The 26,178-nt window shown below is 33.9% G+C and overlaps 1 protein-coding gene and 1 long non-coding RNA gene across 2 annotated transcripts; both read right to left on the reverse strand.

The window, feature by feature from the left end:
- Window positions 1–13,739: 13,739 nt before the first annotated feature.
- Window positions 13,740–14,892, reverse strand: LOC108199497 (uncharacterized). The gene is made up of 2 exons (XR_010289220.1): window positions 14,717–14,892; window positions 13,740–14,224 (listed from the first exon to the last, which is right to left on the reverse strand). It is a non-coding gene; the product is annotated as an uncharacterized LOC108199497 (long non-coding RNA).
- A 1,243-nt stretch (window positions 14,893–16,135) lies between these two features.
- Window positions 16,136–19,708, reverse strand: LOC108198156 (transcription initiation factor TFIID subunit 4). Its single transcript, XM_064093759.1, has 9 exons — window positions 19,593–19,708; window positions 18,735–18,838; window positions 18,520–18,598; window positions 18,307–18,445; window positions 18,148–18,203; window positions 17,966–18,022; window positions 17,768–17,881; window positions 17,267–17,483; window positions 16,136–16,817 (listed from the first exon to the last, which is right to left on the reverse strand). The coding sequence occupies exons 2-9, from the start codon at window positions 18,803–18,805 to the stop codon at window positions 16,672–16,674; spliced, it is 879 nt and encodes a 292-aa protein (XP_063949829.1). The 5' UTR covers window positions 18,806–18,838; window positions 19,593–19,708; the 3' UTR covers window positions 16,136–16,671.
- Window positions 19,709–26,178: the final 6,470 nt, after the last annotated feature.

The following is a 26,178-nucleotide window of genomic DNA, read 5'->3' on the forward strand; positions in this document are numbered from 1 at the left end:
AACACGTAGCATGTCCTCGATCGTCTGAATCGTTCTCTCACTTTGGCCGTCTGTTTGTGGATGATATGCCGTACTCATATTCAATTTAGTGCCTAAGCATTCTTGAAAACTTTTCCAAAATCTTGAATTAAATCGTGGATCTCTATCTGATACAATGGATACGGGGACTCCATGACGAACTACAATCTCTTTCAAGTACATATGGACTAATTTATCCAAAGAGAATCTCTCATTGATCGGAAGAAAATGAGCTGACTTGGTTAATCTGTCCATTATCACCCAAATGGCATCATGGTTTGCTTTGGTCCTTGGTAATCCTACAATAAAATCCATAGCAATATGTTCCCACTTCCATTCTGGAATCTCTAAAGGTTGCAATAATCCACTTGGTCTTTGGTGTTCTGCTTTCACTCTTTGACACGTATAGCATTTACTCACCCATTCTGCAATCTCTCTTTTCATGTCTGGCCACCAATAGTTCTCCTTTAAATCTCTATACATCTTAGTGCTGCCTGGATGAATTGAATATTTAGAATTGTGTGCTTCCTGCAATATGTCATTCTTTAACTCTGTCACCGGTGGAATCCATATCCTGGAAGAAAATCTAAAAATACCTTGATCATCTTTTTGTGTACATAACTCCTCCCCTACTAACTTATTCACATCCTGATCCATTACTTCTTCCTGACACTTCTTAATCTTTTCTAATAGCTTTGGTTGGAAGGTCATGGTATACATTGCTATCTTTGATGGTTCATGAATTCTTACCTCAATTTCCAATTTTTTTGAAACTCCTTATATAATTCCTCTGGCACAGTCAATACGCTTAACCTCTCTTTTCTACTTAAAGCATCCGCTACAACATTGGCTTTTCCTGGATGATACTTAATCGTACAATCATAATCCTTAATCAACTCTAGCCATCTCCTTTGTCTCATGTTCAGCTCTTTCTGAGTAAAGATATATTTTAAACTTTTATGATCCGTATAAATCTCACATTTTTCTCCATACAGATAATGTCTCCATATTTTCAATGCAAACACAATAGCTGCTAACTCCAGGTCATGAGTGGGGTACTTTTGTTCATGAGGTTTAAGTTGTCTAAACGCATACGAAATAACTTTATCATGTTGCATCAATACACATCCTAATCCTTTGTAAGAGGCATCACTATAAATCACAAAATTTCCTTGGTCATCTGGAAGGGACAATACTGGTGCTGACACTAATCTCTTCTTCAACTCCTGAAAACTTTCCTCACACTTCTCATTCCATATGAACTTCTCATTCTTTCTAGTTAACTTAGTCAGTGGGGTTGCAATTCTTGAGAAATCCTGTACAAACCTTCTATAATAACCTGCTAACCCCAAGAAACTCCTGATCTCTGTAGGGGTCTTTGGTCTTTCCCAATTCATTATAGCTTCAATCTTTGCTGGATCTACCTTGATTCCTTCCCGACTTACTATGTGTCCTAGAAATTGAACTTCTTTTAACCAAAATTCACATTTAGAAAACTTTGCATACAATTTCTCCTTTCTTAATATCTCTAAGGCTGTCCTTAAATGTTCTGCATGCTCCTCAGATGTCTTAGAATATATCAGAATATCATCTATAAAAACAATCACAAACTTGTCCAAATACTTCTTAAAGACTCTATTCATTAAGTCCATAAAAGCTGTTGGTGCATTCGTTAATCCAAAAGCCATCACTAAAAATTCATAGTGACCATACCTCGTTCTAAAAGCTGTCTTAGGTATATCCTCAGATTTGATTTTGAGCTGATGGTATCCTGACCTAAGGTCAATCTTAGAAAAATACTCTGCTCCTTTCAACTGGTCAAACAAGTCGTCAATACGGGGTAAAGGATATTTATTCTTGATGGTAAGCCTATTAAGCTCTCTGTAATCTATGCATAACCTCATACTTCCATCTTTCTTCTTTACAAACAACACTGGTGCTCCCCATGGGGATACACTCGGTCTGATCACTCCTTTTTCCAATAACTCTTGTAATTGTTTTGCCAATTCTTTCATCTCTACTGGTGCCATCCTATACGGGGCTTTGGATATTGGCTCCGTTCCAGGTGCTAAGTCAATTGCAAATTCTATTTCTCTATCTGGAGGAAGTCCTGGTAACTCATCCGGAAACACGTCTGGAAATTCATTCACTACAGGGATATTTTCAAGTTTTACCGGTTCCCGACTTTTATCAATTACATAAGCAATATAAGCTTCGCATCCTTGTCGTAACATTCTCTTGGCTTGGATCATAGTTAAAAACTTCTTTACTTGCTTTTGTCCTCTAAACGTTATTACCTCGTGGTCTGGTGTCCTTAATATTACTTTCTTATTTTTACAATCTATCTGCGCACTATATTTAGACACCCAATCCATCCCTAGGATTACATCAAACTCCCCCAACTTGAAAGGTATCAAGTCGGCACAAAACTTATTTCCTAAAATCTCAATTTCACAATCAGGGCAAACTCGATTAACAGAGATACGATCCTGATTAGCTAGTTCTACATTCATAACCTCATTCAACAATTCAACCGGACAATTCAACTTATCATCAAAAACTTGAGAAATAAATGATCTAGTGGCTCCAGAATCAATTAACACCTTGGCATTTACAGAGTTTACATTAAGCGTACCTGTCACCACGTCGGCATCCTGAATAGCATCTTTCACTGACATATCAAAGACTCTTGCCCTAGGAGGTTCGTTCATTTCTGGAACAGTTCCCATGATTCTAAGTGCATTGCTAACAGGGGCTGGTGTCTTGCAGTCCTTAGCCATATGTCCTGGCTTTCCACATTTAAAACATGTATATCCTATGGCTGGAGTCTTACTTGTTGAGCCTCTATTGGTCTGATCCTTTATCGCTGGCTGGTTCTGACATTCTCTAGAGTAGTGTCCTTTTTGGTTGCATTTAAAACATACCACATTCAGTTTGTTACATACTCCTCCATGTCTCTTGCCACACGTTTGACATTCTGGCATTGAAGACCTTTGCTGATTGGCCTGACTTCCCGTAAGAAAACGTCCTCCTTGTCCACCACTGCCTATTCTCTTAAAATTAGGATTTCCTCCTGCTTGAACCTTCCCTTTCTTCTGAAACCTCCCTTGATGAAATGATCCTCCTCTATTGTCTGGCTTTCTCTTCTTATCCTCCTTAGACCTCTGAAACAACTCATTCTCAGCCTCCGCAATCATTGCCTTCTCAACCACTGCCGCATACGTCTCTAATTGCAAAATAGCTAACTTGCTTCTAATCCAAGGCTTCAGACCTTGTTGGAATCTTTTTGCTTTCTGCCTATCTGTCTCTACATAAGTTGGCACAAACCTAGCCAATTCCGCAAACTTATTCTCATATTCCACCACAGACATATTTCCTTGTTTCAACTCTAAAAAGTTCAACTCCATTTGATCTTGAAGAAACCTGGGAAAATACTTTTCTAAAAACAATTCCTTAAACCTCTCCCAAGTAATCTCAACTGTACCTTCCATATTCTTCACAGATTCCCACCAATACGTTGCTTCATTCTTTAAGTAATGACTAGCAAACTTTGTTTTCTGATCCTCACTTGCTGGAACTAATGCAAAACACTTTTCCATTTCTTTTAACCATGTTTGGGCTGCAACAGGATCTGCTGAGCCCTTAAACTCTGGAGGATTAACTGCCTGAAAAGTTCTAAAAGTTACCCTAGGATTCTCTTGATGTTGCTGTTGTCGGGTAAGATGAGCAGTTTGTTGAGCCAAAATTTGAATTAGTTGGGCCACAGCAGGATCTACTGGGCCTATGTTGACATTCTGGTTATCATGGTTATCATTGATGCTGTTGGTGCCTTCAGGATCACTGTTGGCACGAGTATGTCTTGTTGGAGGCATTCTGTAAAGAAGAAACAATTTACTTAGTCGTTTTAAATCAAATTCTCTTTTTATAAAAGGTTTTTAAGAAAACAGATTTATACATTTTTGAAAACATTTTTGAGGTTATTTAACTAAATAAATTGCATGCTTCTTTACAGAATGTAAATCAATAAAAGAAAGGTTGCAATATTATCACAAGAGTTTATGATCGGTACTGAAAGTAAAGTAAAGTAAAACAAGTGCGATAAAGTAAAGGACAAAACTGGAAAGTAAAAGATGCTGATATATATAAGTCAGTGCTGGAGATACAAGCGTCAAGCGCTTCATCAAAAGTAAAGTACAACAACAGCAACAACAAGGCTATCCAGTCAACTCAGCTAATCTATATATACATGTCAAAATCGGCTGATGACCATCACAACATACACATCATCTGGCCAGCTCCGCTAGTCTATATATACATGTCAAAATCGGCTGACCTGATACAACTACTCACTATGCTGCATCATACACACTACTCACTATAGTACTGATCATCTCCAACATCTAATACACTCCAGACCTATGGAAAGTCTGGGCCTCCGATAACCTCCAGCTGCTCCAAGACCCAATGAGCCCAAACTATAATATCCCTAGGGGTACCAAACTCCGAAGTGGCTCCATGTAGTCTCGCTGCTGCAATCCTCCGGAAAACGAAGATATTCTCTCTCAACTGTCTCTCTCCCCTGTTAGGATCTAAATCCCTCATCGTCTGTGTCAACTCTCTAATCTGGCCCAACAGCTCCTCTCTCTCCATCAAAAGTGCCTGATAGTAATGATAGGGTACTGAAAGAGGGGAACACGGATAAGATGGTCCGACACCTGAAAATCCCGAAGACTCATGCTCTGGTGGAGGTCCACGGATAGGAGGTCGTATAAGGGGAGCAGGTGGGGGCATCTCAGGTGCAAGCGGGGGTATAGCCCTAAGCGGTACAGCTGCAATAGGGGTCTGTCCACTACGAGGGTATCCAGGTGGACGTGAAGGTCCAGCTACAGGTGGGGGTGTAAGTGCCCTGGGTGGGGATATAGGTACAACTCCTGGACGGGGTGGAAGTCCCTCCACTATCGACTCTGAATGATCAGAATGAACCGGGGTACTGGGGCCTGACATACCTGATAGTCTGAGAATCAACATAAACAAACACGTATCAGAATCTGTATCCACTACCAACATCAACCCTAAATCTGTTACGAATAATCCTCAACCTCTCAACGTTCTATCTACCTATCACTCATTTCTAATCCTAAACTTCTACCCAACCTAACAATCTAGGCTTGTTTCATTGACTTAAACCTGTCGCTCTGATACCAACCTGTGGCGCCCTCCAAACCCGGGTCAGAAGTTTGGGGTCCACACCATAATATAACCTGTAATTAATAATATAATATATGCAGTGACCCTTAACTGTCCATGGATCGCAACAGGTTAAAGTATAAAACAAGCCACAACATAACTTTAGTTATTACAAACCCAAATCCCAAAATATAAACTTAAATCTTACAAGCTTACACGTCATTTGTGTCTCATTATTCAAACTAATACATATAGCAAAAGTCAAGTGCTGCCGATAGCTCTCTCCATCTCTCAGCCTGGAATCCTGGCCTTACCACTAGCCTGCGGATCATCGTTACCAACCTTCTCTGCTTTCACTGGAAAGAACATAGAGTTTCGCAAGAGTGAGCTAACAAGCTCAGCAAGTATAACAATATCCATTTAAACATTTATCAAAAGATGATGGAAGTCAGTATTTAAGAGAATCAATCTCAATATCAAAGTTTCTTTTTAGAACTTCAATTAGAATTGGATATTAAATTTTATTTTTAAAAACCAAAGGTTAGGCTGCTGATCAGTCAGACACTAACCCCGAGCAGGCCCCGCCATGCTCGTTTACTGGATCCAAGGCACACATTGGCCTAAAGTGACCACTCATCTGGTCTGACCATTCATTTGGTCCATTTAAGAAAACTATCCAATTCTATTATAAATCAGAATAAGTAGCAACATGATTCAATAAACAGAATTAATAATAACATGATGAAATTTAGAAGCAGAAACAGAATACAATTCAGGAGTATCTTCAAATTATTCCAAAATAAGAATCAGGAATAATTCCACGAGTCAAGGAATCAGATATAGCATATCTGGATTTCAAGTGAACAATAATCATGGTTTGTGTGGAAGAAGGTCTCTGGTTTTATTAAAAGATCCACATGTCAAAGGGTGTTTTCAAATCCAAAGAAGTTAGGTTATTGAAAAGGAATAAGCAATTATGGGGTATATGGTGTTTCAAGTATGATTGACTTCCGGTCAATTGGTTTGGATAGCAAAGGTGTGTCAAAACATTGAAATAAGGTTCATAGGGTAGTTATAAAAAAAATCTCAAGGTTTGAAGGTTTACAATTGAATAAGGTTTCCAAAATAGATATCAAAGAATCAAGTTAAGGCTCAAGAATCAATAAATGAATAGTCCAAGTGATAGTCAAAGAATCTGGTTGATGGTTTAAGAATCGATGAATTAAACAATTCATGATATGGCTCATTAAGTGTCATGAGTGAATTAGAAAGCTCGCAAAGCAATCACATCAAGGATCATATATATATATTTGAAGGAAAGTACCAAGGAAACTTGCCTTATACTGACGATTTCAAATTTCAATCGCTCCTGCTCGTTATACTATTCTATATCCACTTGCTTTCCCCCTTTTATTACGCCTCGCTTCTCTGCTAATCATCACAACTAATTATCAATAGGTGATCTCATACTATTCTCATCATCTTACATTCGAAACGGGCTTCTATCTACCCTTCGTTTCACCCAAATCCGATTTACGGATCAAAAGATATGTCAAAAACAATTTTATATCAATCACGTAGACACATAACATGTCAATTAGATAGCACATAGCACATATCACATAAAATATTTAATACAATATATTTTTCAAAAGAAGTTTGAAGTCAAACGGATTTTTCTGGTATTTATTATGAATTTTTAAACATTTTTCGGAATTAAAACGGGTCAAAGAACCATTTATAAATAAATAATCCATTTCTGGATACTCGAAAACACATCCGAAATCATTTGAAATCAATTAACGAGCTTCAATCATATTTTAGAATAATATTTTAAAGCTCGAAACTATTTTTCGGAATTTTAAAATCATTTAAAATTATTTAAAATAATTAAATCTAATTAATAAATCAATTAAAATCAATTAATAATTAATTAAAACAATTAATCAATTAATAATTAAATTAATTGACTAATTATAATAATTAATTACTAATTAAAATTAATTAATAAATTAAATCAGATTTATTTTTGAATTAATAAATATTTAAAAACTATTTTTGAAAATAATTAAATCATTTTCGAAATAAAAATAATTTAAAATAAATCAGTTTTTAAAAGTTTTAAAACTTCAGGGTTTAAACTGCAAAGTTTTGAAAATAGAAGGTTCAGAATGCCAGAAATGAAACTACGGTGGGAAAACTTCACCACCCCCAGAACTTGGGTGACTAAACGGCAATTTGCCGCCGTTGTCACCCCCGATCGCCGGAAAACACCCCAGGGATGCCAGAACTTCATCATAAACTGCAGATCGGACCTACTCGATGCCAGGAACTTGTTACAACCAACCAATTAAGCAATAGGTTCGTGATTTGGCCGGAATAACTCGAAGAAGTTCGCCGTCGCCGGCGAAACTTCTCCTCGTCGATTCGTCCAAACCATGAACCTCACCCTACTTTTGAGACCACCATTCGACTCCTCTAAACCTCCCCAATCCATTCCACACTTCAATTTACACATGTACCTCCAGAATAACAAACCCCCAATTTCCAATTGAAAACATTCAAACGGCTATAAACCCTAGTTTCTAATTCGAACAATTAAACTCAATTTTGAACATGTTATTGAACTCCAAATCATGCATATGATATACCAAAATGATCAGGAGAACATTATCTACAACATACAAGCAACAAATCACATGAACAACTTCAAAATCAAAAAGCCCTAATTTAAGCTTATTTATTTCGAATTTAAATCTCAAAATCCACACCCACCTGATGTTGCTGCACTGATTTTGATGCTAGATTATGATTCTACTTGTTGAAACCTTCAATTTGAGTCCTTGAACACCAAAATCCGAGTCCGATAACGCGTCCAAATCCTCGTTTGAATCTCAAGAACACGAAGAACTCTCTCGGGAATTTCTCGGTTTTAACTGGTTTTATGATTTTCGTAATGAAATAAAGTACGGTTAAGTATATTTATACTTATGAATAATTAGTACCCCTTTGGATCATATATGGCATGAAAATACAATGTTTAATAGCTTTATACTAATAAAACGGGTCCAATCGGTACCGGTTTTCGAGATAATCATCAAAACGAGGCTTTTTAATCCGTCATTAGTATGCGGGCCCCACTGTCATTATGACAAGATAAGGATGAGAATAAAATATTGTATTTCACGTTTATCGAGACAACTAGATAATTATCTAATACCGAAAAACTCCGCCGGACCGACTCCGGAACAAACCGTACTCCGGATCGAAAAAGTCGAAACATGAAAAATGTCCGGAATGTTCAAATTAAGCTAAAGGTGAATTTTGTTGAAATTTTCGGGAAGTAAAATCTCGGTACCGTTGTAGGTTGACGGTTTTCGAAGAAATCAAAATAATTAATAATTAATTAAAATATACATAATTAAATCCGTAAATCAAATATAAAATCATCGGACAATACATAAATCGATATGAAAATATCTAAATAAACTATATTTTGTACTGAACATATAAAAATTGATATTCCTTAAAATTACTCAGAAATTCATAACTAAATTAATAAAACAGGAACCAATTAATTCACAGAATTTCATATAAAATTCATATAATATTCATTAATCATTCAAATAATTACACGAATAATCCCAGATGTTACATTACATGTCCAAATTTGAGACCATCGACAGCAAGTTAGATCAACTCCTCAGAAACTCCAACAAGTCTGATGATCAACCCTCCGGAGAGGATCCCTCAACTAAGGGGGAGAATAGAGACAAAGGTGACAGGGATGATAGAGGCAATAGCTCAAATCAAAGCAACAAGGATAATACTACTTCTGGATCTGCCCCTGACAAAGAAACTCATAAGTCTAAAGGCAAAGAACCGTTACATCAGTCCGACAATGTTTTCAATTCTGATAGTTATGATGACTATCCACAGGATATGGATGATGATGACATCTTCGATGCTACCTATCGTCAAGCAGAAGAAGAAGAAGGTAAATTTGATGAGGGTTATTTGTTTCAGGATGAAGAACCTGTTGACCTAGAACATGAGGAGAATGTCCGGAAGTTCAAAGCTGAAAATGAAGCTAGGAAGCGTAAGCTTCGTGATTTCCAAAAACTTCTAGAGGACAAGTTGATCACAGAAGAACAAATCAAGATCGAGAAACAGAAAATCTATGATGCTGCAATCAAGCAGAAGAATCTTGATATAAGGAGGAAAGAAGGAAAAAGCTGGGACATTGCAAGAAGAATCATTAATGGACCTCAAAGGGAGCCTTTCGACGACAACAAGTTCTTATCTCTGATCTATGATCTTAGAGAGGTAAACCCTGACGAGGATGTCTTTATGCATGCCTTTGCTTTGGAATTGAATTATGTGACAGTGGGGGTCAACAATTTGCTAGAGCAATGGGAGCTAATTGTCTATACACAGAGGAATGGTTCTTTCAGACTATCTGTCGAATCTCTGAAATCATTCTCTGTATCTGAGCTCTGGGTGCTTCGGAATAAGGTAAAGCGCAGCTCCAACCTGAATGAACTTCTTCGTGACAAACTGCTGGAACAAGCTGTATTCAACAGTCCTCAGGTTGTCAGGAATCCTTATTGTGTTAAGTTCGTTCACAAGGAGATCTTCAGCACTGTCTATCTCAACGAAGAAGCCTTGCCAAAGTATCCAGCTAAACAACTTGCTCTTGCCTCCACTCTTTTAAGAACCAAGGGCTTTGCTTCTAAAGCTAAGTCTGATGCTGATGATGTGATTCTTGCTTACTGCACTCGAAAGAATGTTGCTCAATACTTTCGAAGGATGAAAAATGTTACAAAATCTCAGCCATCAGACTTCCGCGAAGACCCTGTGGATTTGGAAGTGCTACATCAACTGGCTCTGGCAAAGGAACGAATGAAGCGTGGTGAATCCACTACATCTGAAGTGCCAACCAGGGAAGAACCATCAACTCTTATCCTTCACACTTCTGATATCGAAGAAGGAGAAGTTGATCGTTAGATTCATTAGGGATTTGTAATATATGTTCAAAAAGAACATCCTTTTGTAATCTAATGTAATCTTTTGAATTCTGGTCAATGTTTAATGAAATACCAGAAACTTTTTGCTATTTACAATTCATGTTTAATCCTTTGTCTTATCAGTTAGTTGAGTTATCCTCTCGATAATTTGCATGTTATGTTAACAAACAAATAGGGGGAGATTGAAAGGCATATGTTTAGCCTATTTGTAATTAAAGAGGTACCAACTCAACTCTGATAAGAAAGCAAGTTAAATAGCAAGTACTGTTGAAGGAATCCGTACGAAGAACGTCAAGTGACTTATTGAAATTATATGTCTGAAGAATTTCAGGATGCTGCTGCACACCACTGGAAGAAGTTCATTAATATGTTCAAGCCTCAGTGTACAAATAATCTTTTGTAGCACGTCCAGAAGTCCAGAAGGTATAAAGTTTTAATACTTTATTTATTCAGAAGATTCCATACTATTGTTACTAATGAAGAAGAACTACGAAGACAAAGAATCGACGAACAAGCCACTTCTCAAATGTTTAATTGATAAAGAATATTTAATTCAGCTAGATACAGATGAACCAGACAGTACATTTGTGTGTCAGCTACTCCAATTAAGTATTCTGCATCAACTACAAGTGGTCGTTCAATCAAGACAAAGATCTACAAAGTTTAATCCTGCCGGAAGTCTCTGCTGGTGAAGATATACAATTTTATAAGTATTTATTTAATTATCTCACTAATCTAAATAATTAAATTAGTTGTATAATTTATTTATTAAATTGATTCACCTTCGAATTAATTTAATTTATGAATTTATATAATTAATATAATTAAGTGGGTAATTATCTAATATTTATTTAATTATTAAAACTGTTTTAATACATCAAATAGCTCGGTATGACATTATAAAAGAATGTCATACCGTGCCCTGCTACAAGGCTTTCTCTGATTTGTCTGAAAAATGCCATACCATGGCTGTTTGTGTGAGTAGATCATTCGGTATGACTTTATCTTTATAAGTCATACCGTTTGCTCTCAACAGACATAACCTGGCATGACATAATATGTCATACCGTGTGTATGCTTCCTGACTTAGTCTGGTATGACTTTTAATAAAGTCATACCGTGTCTATAGTTTAGACATTTGGCAGTTGTGTGTATGACTTCCATTTGAATGACTTGAAAATGTCATACCGAAGTGTTCTACATGGCTTTGGAGGTGTAAGTCATACCGAATGACTTTGTGACCAAGTTTAAAATGTCATACCGTGCCTATGCAGTATGACATTGCTTAATTATGTCATTCCTTTCTTGTTTTAGGGCATGGCTTTGTGTAACAATGTCATATCTTCCTTTGTAATGTCATTCCTAAGCTTAAAAGTCATTCCTTTCAATGTCATACCTAGTTCAAAGTGCTTGCCTATAAATATGGCTTCACTTCTTCATTTCCAAGTGTTCATTGCATTGTAAAAGCTTTCAAGTTGTTTGTAACTTGCAATTGTTATATCCACAGTTTTCTGTGCTTTGATCACTCGGTTGTTTTAATCACTAAACTAGAATACATCCTGTCGAATTTATTCTACGAACTTTAGTGGACATTAAAACGAACCTTATTAATTATATAACGACTTAAAACATTGTTATATTAATTAATTAAAATCTGATTAACAAGTTTATTTCAAATCAGATTATTCCGCCGCGATTTTTAGTGACGATTGTATTCAACCCCCCCTTCTACAATCGTTTCAGGACCTAACATTAAGTTCTATGGAGTACACAAAAACATTGGAGTATTGGAGTACAAAATTGGATGAAATATAATCTAGTCATTTAAATTTAAATTTTTTTGTTCTACAATATATGTAGACATTCTACAACCTGCAGATTATGTTCTACAACATAAACATTGTAATCAAAACGTAGAACAATTACTTTTATAAATCAGAGGCACCATATTCTGCAATATAACTAATAAGCAGAACAAGAATCTTAATATTTGTTAAAATTGAAAGATATTATTGATTAATTGATAATTATGATTAAGACAACTTATAAATGATAAATTATATACAAATTTGAATAATTAAAAATATTATTTTTGATTAAACTAAAAAATTATGACTTGTACTCCAATACTCCAATGTTTTTGTGTACTCCATAGAACTTAACTATATATATATATATATATATATATATATATATATATATATATATATATATATATATATATATATATATATATATATATATAATATTTTGGATGAACTGAATTCGACCTTTTTTTAAGTTGATATTGAGTCAACTTGAATTTTCAATTCAAATTCGTATTTCTATGTATCAAATTTATATCAGATTATTGGCTCCAGTCTGATATTAGTATGACAACTTTACGAGCTCAATAATTTTCAATGATTCAACTGATGATAATACACTAACGACACTAGGTACACCAAGATAACAATTTTAAAATAATAAATTAATAAATATGCACGTTCTCCTTTGTTGTCATGAGTATTATTATGTTGACGTCATCATAATAATCTAATTTAGGTGCTTGAAGTTATAATTTCAGTGGGTCGTTCGATGTGTATTAAAAAATGTTAGTTATTTCCTGAAATGTAAATGATAAATATACAAAGATTTATAAATTTAATTGTTTATTATTTAACTTCTCTTATTAAATGTTTAGATGATTTTTTTATAAATTTTAATTTTGTGTAAGTCAACTTATTTAATTCAGGAACTTTATTAAAACATGATATGAAAAAATTCAAAAAACTTGAAAAACATGTTATTTTTAATTAATTAAATTTTAATTTTTTATTTAACTATGATTTGCATGCAAACAGGTAACAAGAGCTGCTCATTTCAACTGTGGGCCGGAGGAGAAGAATTTGCATAAGTTATCCTGGTGCATAAATGCACATGCAAGTACTTTTATAACAATATTGATGTTAAAGTAGGTATTATTGTTATAATATAGCATCTAAGTAAAAAACTCAATTTCCATGAGATGTTAAACTTGAATGTTATATAGTAAAATGTTATACTTGGTGCTAAATACAGTTTCTACTATATTTGGTGCTAAATCTAGATGCAAGTATAGATTTTGTTATAATTACCACATAAGCATGCAAGTGACAAAATATAATTATGTATTTTAAGATTATTATGTAATTAAAATATAGTTTTATTTGGATATATTTGATTCTATATATTTTGCATTTATCATTGGACTATAAGATCTATTTTAACACCAAAAATCACTCTTTGTTCCGAATTAGTATAACAATAGTTATATCTATATTAACATTATCATTGGACTTACTCTTATAGAATTGCGTTAGACATTAGTATTACGTGCGACAAGGACGGCTAGCTTTTTGCTCGAAAATTGATGAAAATTATTTGATAAATATGAAAACAGTTATTTTAAATTAAAACTATTTTCCACTCTTGCAAATGTCAATAAAAATATTATTTTCTATATTATTGCTCAAAATACACAAATATAAAAAAAATACTAAATAGTTGATTTCTATAATAATACATGTCGTTTTCTAACGAACACATCAGTTTTTAACAATATCACCAGACATACGATCATTAGCTTAAATTTTATATTGTTATTAGCGAGAACTTTATTTACTCATAGCACAACTTATTTATTCAATATTACACTTATCAGCAATTAAATATCTCCTGGAAAATAATTAAAAAAATAATCAGGCCTAGGATGATCAACTCCATCAACATTCCTCAGCCAATATGTACGTTGGAAGGATGCTGCATTTTCTGGCACGTCTTCAACCACTCGTTCACGGCCTTTCGGGACATAGATTCCGGTCCGAGGATCCGGTATCCAGTATGATCTCGCATTCTCATCGTCACATTCCGGCAATGATACATTCTTATTCAGTGACCTCTCTGTTTTATCTTCGATATGATGACCAGAAAGTTTTGTCATGTACCACCTGATTGGCTTAGTAGTCCTCCCCCTGGCAAAATGAACCACGAAACAACGTCAGATACAATCTAATTCTATCTGTCGCTCTCTTTAGGGGATACCGAGGATTCCAACATTGTAAGCAGGTGTGTGAGTGTGTTTAATTATATAAAAAAAAAAATAAAAATGTTAGAATGTTCATGGCAACACAACTATTTATACAACACCGTTCAATAATTATTTGCATTATATGATTTCATGCTCAGCATAGTTGCTAGGGTGCAAAATCTCGATACCAAAAAATTAGTATAACAAAATCAAATACCAGTTTGCAGCTATAGTTGGATGATCCTGACTGCTGACTTGCTTCAATTTTCAGTTTTATTCAATTTTAAGAAATTTTAGCTTGACCCGAAGTCGAGATTGCTGACACCAACACGATCTGTTACCCGAAATTGTCACCCCTAGTTGTCTGTGTTCGTGACTACAGACTACAGAGGCAGGAGCTTATGTGAAATATAATGCATATATCATCAGTAGTTACCTAGAATTCAGTCGCGTCTTTGTGATGAAATCTCCAAATCGAACCATGGCTTCGAGCTGTTGAAGAAACAAGTTAACTGCAGTCTGCTGAAGATGTATATAGCTTAAAAACTCGAATCTGATAATTCAAGTCTCGTTAAGATGTGTTGATAAGCCAAAAATGACTGACTGATATAGACAAAAAAATATCACAGTACCTGAATATAGTACATATCGTATGAAAACCACGCATTAAGAAGAATAAATTCTTGAAACATTTTAAGTGTGCGATGCGTGTATGAGAAAAAGGACTTTTCAGAAAAAGTGAAGAGATTTCAAGATTTCAGCTTTTTGCTAATTTCGGCTATTTTTAATTACCCTCCACCCAAACAAAGACACAATAAGACTTTGTGATTTATTCTTGTCGATATAACATGTGAGAACACTGTGAGTTTGCATTGTTTCAGGAGAAGAATGTGTACCCTATCTTGCTGCAATCTGAGTCCAACATCTGCTATGAGAATCTGAAGAAATTTCACGTTCAATCTTATGCGGGACAAGGAATATTTAATTATTCTAAATCTCTCCGTCCAGTTGAGATGTACATAATTTCCGATGATTCTCGTATTTGCAATAATCTCATAAAGCTTATTCTTACCTTTGAATTTGTGAAAGCCGTCCTGCAATATCTAGGGTCTCAATTTTTTCAGTATTGAGACCTTTGATGTGTTTCTAATTTTTGACATCATTCTTACCTCACTTCGTTTCTTTCTTCCTAGTGGAACTTAAATCTCAGATGAAAGAATCTTGTTACTCCGTTTTCATTATGCTCTAAAGAAGCCTATGGCATGTAACTTTCTTTCAAGAACAACGTTTTAAAGCACATCAGAACCATAAAAGAATAATTTCACATATTTACCTATTATATCTTAAAGAATACGAATATATAATGATTTATAATATTATGAAACTATGCAATTTTTTAATTTTTTTCCTTACCTATTACTCCCTCCGTCCCCCTCATTTGTTTACATTGGAAGACGGGGGCTCGGTACGCATTCTAATGCTCTCGTAAAACGTAGTTCGATAAATTATTTTGAACTTTTTTTCTTCTGAATAAAAGTTTGATGTTTAAATTTTTATAAAAAAAAAGAAAATTTTTAAAAATAAGTTGTAGAACTATGTTTTATAAGCGCCTTAAAATGCGTGTCGAGCTGTGTGAAAAAACTGTAAAGAAATGAGAAAGACAGAGGGAGTATATATTAAAGAATACGAATATTTAATGATTTATAATATTGTGAAATTGTGTATTACTTCCGTTCAATTTCAATTGAATTTTCTTTTGACACAATTCTATCTCATTTTTTTTACTTCAAGCATTTCATAATTGTGATCTCTTTCCATTCATACAAAATGAACACAAACTTATCTCATTTCATTCATATAAAGTTTGTCCCAAACGCATTCTATTCTCATCCCATTCTATTCATACATAGCCATTCTATTCCTATTAACCAGATAAACCATGCTTGAAATTCCAACTCAATTTCATTCTCATTTCAACCCTATTCCCGTTTATAATCCACAAAGCCCTTTAGTAATTGCCTCAGAGATGTACGAAAGAAGCTGCAGACTGAAAAATCACATCTGAAAAACAGAACATACAACCACAAGCATTAACCGCTGGTGTAGCATACAACTCACATCCGCCTATTATGAATGTGAGTAAAAAATCGCAGTCATTTGACTCATGCTATCATAGCGAGAGTGCTCATCATTTTTAACATCAGAAAACACCATCAAGTGGATATAGAAACATCTCCGAGATCTAATCTGTATGTACGGAAACCATGATTCCTCTTTATCCCAGGAGATCACGAAACAGGAGCTTTAGGTACTTCTCTATGATTTTCTATCTGCACAAGGTAGTTATATAGAACAAGAGTGACAACCAAAAACTTTAGGCAGATGTCTCCTTCACTTCTTCTCTTGAGTACCAGCAACTGCAGATCTTTCATATAAACGGTACATAAAAGTTGATTTTGACATCTGGGGCTCCCTTTCGAGCGTTCTTATAGCATCCTTCACGGTAACTACCCTTTTTGGAGCCCTGTTTCCAGTACCTAGAACAAAAGGAACAGAGTTACCCAACAACTCATATATACTGAATGCCACTTCTTGCCTATGTATTCCCGAGTATAAACTTCGCATTTAAAGTTTACATTTCTTAGTGGCCATAGAATTACCTATCTATTTCAAACTACAGTGCATTACCTATCTATTGTAAATCACGATGTTAATCTTTTGATATGTTTTATATAAAATTTCCCAATATTCACATTTACAAGGAAAACTAATTGCTATAGTGTGGACAAAAAGAAGTTTTGACATAAGGCATAGTTACATATGAAACTTCAGATTTCCACTATAAAGTACTTAAGTTTGAACTAATCTTTTAACCAATTTCCTGATATTTTAATGCCAAGTAAAGCTCTATAAAACATCTGATTTATTATATTTTGCAGATCTAACGATTACCAGTAAAATAACATCTGACCCCTTTTTAACTCACCTTTTCCTTGAAAGTTTTGTCCGGTTCCTTTTGAACCCTTGTTCATCTTCTCATTGGGCAAATCACCTATTCCAGGTTCTTCCTCATGTTGACGACTTCTGCTTAGCTGCGTCCATTTTGATACGAAGTCATCTCCACCTAGAGATTCCCTGACAGCTTTATTTGTTCTTGCGGCTCTTTCTAGCCTTAAATCTGCTCCTTTTCTCTTCTCATTTGACTGATATTGAGAATTGGAGGGAGGGGGTTCGGTACTTCAGTATATGATGACCAAGAAAGAGTAGTGTATTTTAATTTTTAATGTAGATCAACTGTAGAGGCCGATCTTCTCAGGTGTTCATAACAAGTTTAAGCCTTCTAAAAGAAATTCATATTGTTCATTCTTCCCTTCGAACTATAGTTTGTTCCACCATAATGTGTATGCACGGATCGCACAGTTAAGATCAAATATCTATACTAAAGATGCACAGTAACTACTTATTATAATCATAACATTGTTCCTACCTTTTCATCCTGTGGTTTCTTCTGGTCCTGACATTTTTGATTTGATATCATAAAATGACGATGAATATCTGATGTAACAAGAATGCGGTGCCTTTTCTTCTCATAATCAACTCTCTGCAGATTAGACACTAAATAAAGAGAACGAAAAGTATGTTCTATAAGTTTAGGTTCTTGAAATAAGAAAAAATTGACAGCGACCTGTTTTGACATCCTTATCATATTTCTTATCAATCTGTCCATCATTTCGCCAAGCCCCTGAAGTTTCAGTAGCAGAAGAAGTTAGAACTGAACTCCGATCCCTAGAGATTCAGTAGCATAAGGACTTAGAACTATACTCCAACAGCAATACGGGCACAATAAGGCATAAAAAATCCTCTCACCATCAAGAGGCAATCTTCCACATCTTTGCCTACTGTTTCAATACCACATTTAGATACTGTCACAGGCACGGCGAGTCATTTGTTTGATTAGATTCTAGTTAGAAGCAAATAGTGTTAACAAGTTTAGCAAAAAGAGAAGGGATCAAAACAATTAATAACTGATATTCTCCAATTTTGCCCGCAGAAAAGTTTTTGATAGAAACATCTCATCTTCCTGGCCTACAGAGTATCGATGGTCTTGTGGTGTTGCTGACACCTTATTTCCTGCTGTCTTAGAAAACAACTGCTCTCTCTCATCCTGATTAAAGAAGAATTTCCTTTAGTGAGTTTTTAAGTGACTCTAGTAGGGTAATTACATGGTGATATACATACTTCTAAGTTGATTTCGGCAATAGCAGTGACATCACTGAAGGGCTCAGCTTGGTGACATCCAGATGACTTTTGCCTTTTCCTGTTAAAATTAGGATTTAGACAAAAAATTAAAGCCAAAATACTTAAACATTGTAGTGGATTGTGTGGGCTATGCTGATAGATCTCTTGAAAACTTGCACTCTTAACAAATGACAGAACAGGATAGTTCCGCATACCTTTGCATTTGCATAGAAAGATCAAATTCTTTGAACAGGTCTTCTTTACTGTTGCATCTTTTTGGACCCATCTTCTCTATAGCTTTAGAACAATTTAGCACACACTGCATAAGTAATTATTATGATTACAGGAACAGAAACTTTGCAAGAGATTACATAAAGAAAGATCATAATTCAACAAATTATAATGACAAATTAAAACATGCAGTTATTATCCGCTATTAAATGTCTAGAAGATTCATTTCAACAAATATGATATGCAACATAAAATTTCCTGTTCAGAAAATTTCGAATGAGCCCTTTACCCCTTACAAGTTATAACTTTACTCTAATAACCAAACACGAAATCGAAATCCCTCCATTCTAACTCTCAAGAACTCTGATCATTAAATCCATAATGTTTACGTGATCGAAAAGAACCAGCCCATATTATGCAAGAAAGCATTCATTAATTCAACCAACAAACAGTATTAGTAAATGATTTCTAATTAAAATCACCACTCTGGCACCTGTTTCGGTTCCATATTTGATTTCGATAATTACAATTTAAGCACATACGAAATATCCGAAATTCAAGTGAATGAATCATACAACGTCAAGAAAACAACCAATGTCATTAATCACTACCAATCAACTAAAAAAAAAATAAAAAAAATGTCCACCCAACAAGTAAATTCCCAAACCCTAATTCAAGAAACTATGCAACTGTCTCACCTGCTCTTTAAAAGAACATTTATATCAACGATCTCTTTAACGAAACATTTCAACTTGAGTGAAAAAGTTGTAAGATCAGAAACGTGTGTGTTCACAAGAAATCAAGAAGAGGGTAGACAAATAAGTAGAGGATCATATATATACCTGTTTCGAAGGAGAGAAAACGAGGGGTATGAATATATATACGATGGTGCTGGATCAACAAGTGAGTGCAAGCAGGTGTGAGAGGCTCTCTCTGTATTATAGGAACTTGCTGCTTTGTTTTGTCTTTGAATTGTGAGGTATTTATAGGCTTCTTTCTTAATAACCGACTTCAGCACATCCAACGGTCAATATTCAATATTATAGCACCATGTCCTTGATCATCAAGTGCTTGCTTGTAGGGCTGTAATTCGAGTCGGGCGGCTCGCGAGCTCGCCCGGCTCGAACTCGTTTAAGTGGGCTCGGCTCGACTCGTTAAACGAGCCGAGTTCGGGTAAAGGTTTCGGCTCGTTTAATTAAACGAGCCGGCTCGACTCGACTCGTGAAATTAAACGAGCCGAGTTCGGGTAGAGGTTTGGGCTCGATTAAGTGTAAAATTATACGAGCTGGCTCGCTCGGCTCGTTAAAACCGGCTCGTTTAGCTAAACGAGCCGGCTCGACTCGACTCGTGAAATTAACCGAGTCGAGTTCGGGCAAAGATTTAGGCTCGATTATTTAATCGAGCCGGCTCGGCTCGGCTCGATTAAAGTTGGCTCAAATTAGCCTCGGCTCGAAACTCGTCCGGCTCGGCTCGAATTACAGCCCTACTTGCTTGTGCTGTGCTTGCTTGTTATTGCAACTATTTTATATAAAAATAACTTTGTTTATATACCCTATCTGTCCCCTCATTTCTTTACGAAACTTTTCGGCACGTTTTTAACACTCATTTAAAGTATAATTTCATAATATATTTTAAAAAAAATTCTCTGAATAAAAGTTTAATGTTTAAACTTTTATTCAGAAAAAGAAAATTTTATTAAAAAATTATGCTATTATACTTTATTGGAGCCTCAAAATGCGTGCAAAACAGTGCACGTAAACAATCACGGGGACGGAGGGAGTATGATTTTACATGTCCATTTGAAAAAACACACATACCAAGTAATAATTGATCTCATAAATTTTTTTCTTTGAATACCTATAATTAATATCTTGAGAAAATGGTGGGATATCCCTAACTAATATCTTGAAAACGTGAATTTAATCAAGTTTTAAATAAGTCAAGACTTGAAAATAGAAATTATGGGGATAGATTTGAAAAACTATAATTAAATTTGTTTTAAAAATGTAATTGGACATATAAATAGGACAAAATTTATTTTGAAAATAGACATGTAAAAGGGGACGGAGGGAGTATGTCTTAACGTGACTTATGACTTAATGTAACTTATATGATAAGCTGGGATTTTAAAATATATGTTTAGGTAATTTTGACTTATTAATGACTTATGAGTTATTAAAAATATAATAAATAAAAATAGAAATGATTTATAGGTAATTTATGTTTTGAGAGTATTTTTTACAAAAAAAAACAGTTTAATGAAGTTAATTCACTGAAAAAAAATATCTCAAATTAACTTCCGAATTTAAGTCAGTTTCTGCTTTATTACCGACTTTAAGTCGGCTTCTAACTCATTACCAAGGTTGTAAAAATCGAAATCGGGTCGACTCGGTTTTGGTCTTGGAAAAAAAAATACTCGGAATGAGTACTCGAATAACTAATCGGATATCATTTTATAGATGTTTCTCATATTTTATATTTATATTACTATATTAATAATAAACTAATAATAATATAATAATAATTTAAATCAAAACTCCAAAGATTCAATATAAATAATAATTGGCCATGATTAATTTATTAGTACATACTTTAATAAAAGGTTACTACTAGTTCTACAGTTCCGTTGCCTGGCTCAGTCAAGAGCATCTCCAACCATTTGAAAGCCTTTAGCTATAATGTGAGTTGGCATACTAAAAATAATAAATTTAGATAACCTCTTGAAAAATTCATACTCCAATCATAACCCAGCTGTTGTTTATTATTTTAGCCAACTCTTATGGATGGCTAAATTTGTCGAATCTCTACAGGTCTGGAAAAAATCTTTAGGAAAAATTGCATATCATTTATTACCATATTGACCTAATATATTCTATATTAACAATATAAAATATTAATAACATACTATTTTTAAATTATAGCCAACCATTATAGTCAATATCATTGCACCAAATGTCTTACAGGTTCAGCAAATTTTACATAATGTCTTACAGGTTCAATTTAGCCAACGATTATTGCCAACACCGTGGGAGATGCTCTAATGGACTACAAGTATGTATCTTGTCAGCAAATTACCACTGATCAACATAATCTTCTTCTTTAACATCATCATCATCATCGTTATCTTCATCATCAGACTCAAAATCTTCTTCGTGAAGTTCTCTAAACGCCTTTCTAGTAGTCGTGGGTAATGTACTTCCTTCTTCAACTGTTATATTGGAGTCATCAAATAGCTCATCATCATCCCCACCTTTCACAATACCCAGTCTATTGTTTCTACCGACTTTAAATTAGATGCAACTGAAGAACCAGGGCCGTGCCTGAGATTTATTGTGCCCTGTGCAAAATGTAAAAAGTGTGCCCTAATACTGCCCTAATAGTCTAAAAATATAAGTACATGAAATAATAAAAATTGACATAAAACTGTAAAAATCATATCACAATTAAAGTGCATAAAAGATTAACTTCAATGGTGATGACTGATGAGTGGTGAAATAGACACCAACAGTTGCAGGCTTGCAGCCCTAGACACCTAAGTCTGGAACCCTACTTGCACTTGCACACAAATACTTAACTTCAATGATGATGAGGGGTGAAAAGATTAACTTCAATGGTGATGACTGATGAGTGGTGAAAAGATTAAACGTTTAAACAGAGAATATGAGAAGTCTTTTCTCTTTCAAAAGAGAGGATGCTGTGTATTAATTAAACAGAAGTCACCTGTCTGTTTAAATAACATAAGAATATAAAGAGCTTTAGAACGTTAATGTTAGAAAGTAGAAATTTTTCTAAAATAAATAAAGCATACATATACAATTTTAATTTATATTAGAGGTATACTTATTTTAAAATTATATAAACCCATTATTCAATGCATTTTATATTTAAATTACTCGTTTCATATTTAATATATATATATATATATATATGCATGTATAAATTAAAAATAAATATAATTTAAAATAAATTAGTTACTAAAGATTGAATCATTATTTTAATGATATAATATTGCATATGGTCATCAAGAAAGAAAAAAAATAGTATAAGTAGAATTTTAATGAAGTCAGTGAAGTTAGCAGTTAAATTAAAATTTTACCTCGAGAGCAGGGTAACTCTTACAATTTTCAATGCCATTATTTTCAATGCAAGTATTTATTTCTATTAACATGATTATGATATTAGTATTTTTTAGAATTTATATAATTTATTTAAGATAACATTTAAAAATTATTGTAGTGTATAACATTTTTTAATTTTTCTTTCATTTACAATTTTTTAATCTTAAAAATAAAATTTACTTTTTTAGCTATTTTTTATTTTGACTATACATATATATAAACCTACATAAAAAAAAATGTGCCCCTGATATTTTAAGGCCCTGTTCCGTCGAACACTCTGCACACCCTCAGGCCCGGCTCTGTGAAGAACTAAAATTTATTGGTGTTTCCATGTTATATCCAAATCACTAGTTAAAAAATTCATAATCAAATCAATAGAATAAAAACATAACAACTTGAATTGAAGGAATAAAATCCAACAGAAATACTGTTATACTCTTAGGCTTATTAAGTGATTAACTGATTAACATATATAAGCACTTAAGGAGAAGGGGATTCAGAAATATTCGAATTAGATGAAATCAGTTAAGGATTCAGAGCGTAGGATGTAATTCAATTTGAATAAAATGAAGAGAAGATATAGAATTACATACCTTTTGCGTTTTGCGTTTAGAATCTTTGTTTCTATGAGAGTTTGAGAAACTTACGAGGGTGTATTCGATTGAGATTTTAATGGATTGTTTTTGGTCTGCGGATTTTAATGGATTGTATGTGATTTTGATTTTGTGTGGATTCTTGATAAAATGTCGCAGAGTTCATAGGATTTAAGTACAATGCTTCAAAATTTCATGAATTTTGGAGGGATTTAAAAAAACTTAAAATACACCGAAGAATGCCACGTAATCCATCATTTTATGAAATCCAAAAAAATCCATCAGCACTTGAATACCATAAGATTTTAATGGATTTTAAACAATCCCAATTGAATACCATCGGATTTTAAAGCATAATTTAAAATCTTAATTGAATACCACCAAAATTTGTAGCATAATTTAAAATCTCAATCGAATACCTCAAGATTTTAATGGATTTCAAACAATCTCAATCGAATACCCTCGGATTTCATAAATTAAAAAAAAATGCTTTAAAATCTCAATCCAATACACCCCTCTTGGAGTGTTTGAAAGTTTGAGTTTCGAGTTTAGAATGCTAGGGTTTTGTTTTTAATTTGGGTTGGGCCTGCAATGGTCAAACTCCGAGTTTGACCGAGTACTCGGAGTCAACCCTAGTTTTGACTGATCTTTCGGAAAATCATTGTTACCTCCAATTACTTGGAACTCGAATCGATCATGGGTCAAAGCGAGAACTCGGCCGAGTTAGCCGATTTTAAGAATACTTATTACAAAAATAGACATTTTTTTAAAGTTATAAACAGTTTTAAGTCGTCCTGGTTACAAGACGAGACAAAGAGACTCCCGGTCTTAGGGCAAGCAAGGTTGTAAAAATCGGAACTCGGTCCAACTCGATTTGATTCCGGAAAAATGAGTAATCGGAACTCGGGAGAGTACTCGGAATGAGTTATCGGATAACTATTCGGGTATTTTTTTAATTAATTTTTTCTCTCATATATAATTATATACTGATTAATAATAAAACTATCTAATAATATTAATATTTTAATAACACAATTGAAATTATGAAGTTCAAATAAAAGTTACATGTTTGATAGTTTTTGACATAATAATCATTCACAAGTTTTAATGATAAAACACATATACTTCTTAATTATTGTCAATACTTTGCAAAAAAAAGACCAAAACATATATAAATTTACGTTTAGTCACTTTTGAAATAATTTTCAAATAAAATAATAAAAAATTGATAAGTCAAATTCGGATTTGACCTCGAGTACTCGGAGTCAAACCGAGTACTCGGAGTCAAACCGAGTTCTGACCAATTTTTTAATAAATCAATTTTGAACTCGAGTACCCGGAACTTGGATCGGACAAAGGGTTAAAAATGAGTATTCGGGATGAGCACTCGGCCGACTCGACGATTTTCAGAATACTGAGGGCAAGTACTCATTTCTTTTGTGCATTAATCATGGTTGTTTTCATTTGTTGTATGTGGCAAGTCCTGTGAAAGAAGAAAGAGCCGGTTGGCGGGAGCCATAATTTGTACTCCCTCCGTCCCCCTCAATTGTTTACATTGGAGGAGGACACGGAGACCAAGACAATGTATGGAAAATGAGTAAAGTTAGATGAAAAGTGGGTAAAGTGGTGGGACCTATCAATATTTAATAATAGATTTGAGATAGTGGAGGAAAGTAGTGGGTGTAATAGTAGTTTTTATTGTTAAATATGAGATAGTGAGGGATGATAGTGGGTGTAATGATGAGAAAAACTTACTATTTATAGTAACGTAAAGAAATGAGAGGGACATACCAAAATAGTTCCTGTAAAGAAATGAGAGGGACGAGGGAGTAAGCTTTTGACTATCAATGAAATTTGCGTATCAACATAAAATAAAATAAGATTCGAGAAGATGTGTAATTTAATTGTAATGTTCTTTTTTAAACTAATTTAATCTTAATGTTATTTTACCTTTATACAGTAAATTAAAATGTTAACTAACTTGATTTTTGGAAAATAAATGTTTGACTTCAATTTCAACTATAAAAAAATAGTAGATAATAAATAAAAATAGTTTATGAATTACGATCTAAATACTCTGAAGTAAAACCCTTGACTTGTTTACATTAGGCACGCAGACAAAACACGAACTTTAATCTTCTTATAAAGTATAGTTTACAATTTATTTTAACTTTTTATTTTTCAAATAAAAATTAAAATAATAAAAATAATAAAAAAATATAAAATTATATTTTTTAAGAATATTTAAATGCGTGTCAGCAGCAAGCAAAAATATATAAAATTAAATAAGATATAAGAAATATAAATAAAAAAATCCATTATATCTAGAACATAAAATAAGGAATTGATTTACAAAAACTGGGACGAAAGAATATACCGTTTGGTGTTGTAAATATTAGTGGTAATATTTACTTTTTATTTTCCCGACAAATATGATTTATAATTTTGAGTATCGGTCCAAAAAGTTCACACGGAATAATAGAGAATAAATTCTTAATTACTAAGTGATCTAAGCGAATCACTCTAATATCTATTTATTTATCGGTTTATGCAGAAAAGAACACGTCATCTAATAGTACGGTAGCATTCAAAACTTGAACATACAAACGTGTAAAATGTCCCCAAAAACAAACATACGTGTAAGATGCATAGCAACGTGGCGCAAGAAGGACAGGTGAGAAACTGCTCCCAGAAGAGAAGAGTGTTTGCTTTTGATT

The sequence above is a fragment of the Daucus carota genome, chromosome 1, assembly GCF_001625215.2.
Source record: "Daucus carota subsp. sativus chromosome 1, DH1 v3.0, whole genome shotgun sequence".
Taxonomy (NCBI): Eukaryota; Viridiplantae; Streptophyta; class Magnoliopsida; order Apiales; family Apiaceae; genus Daucus; species Daucus carota.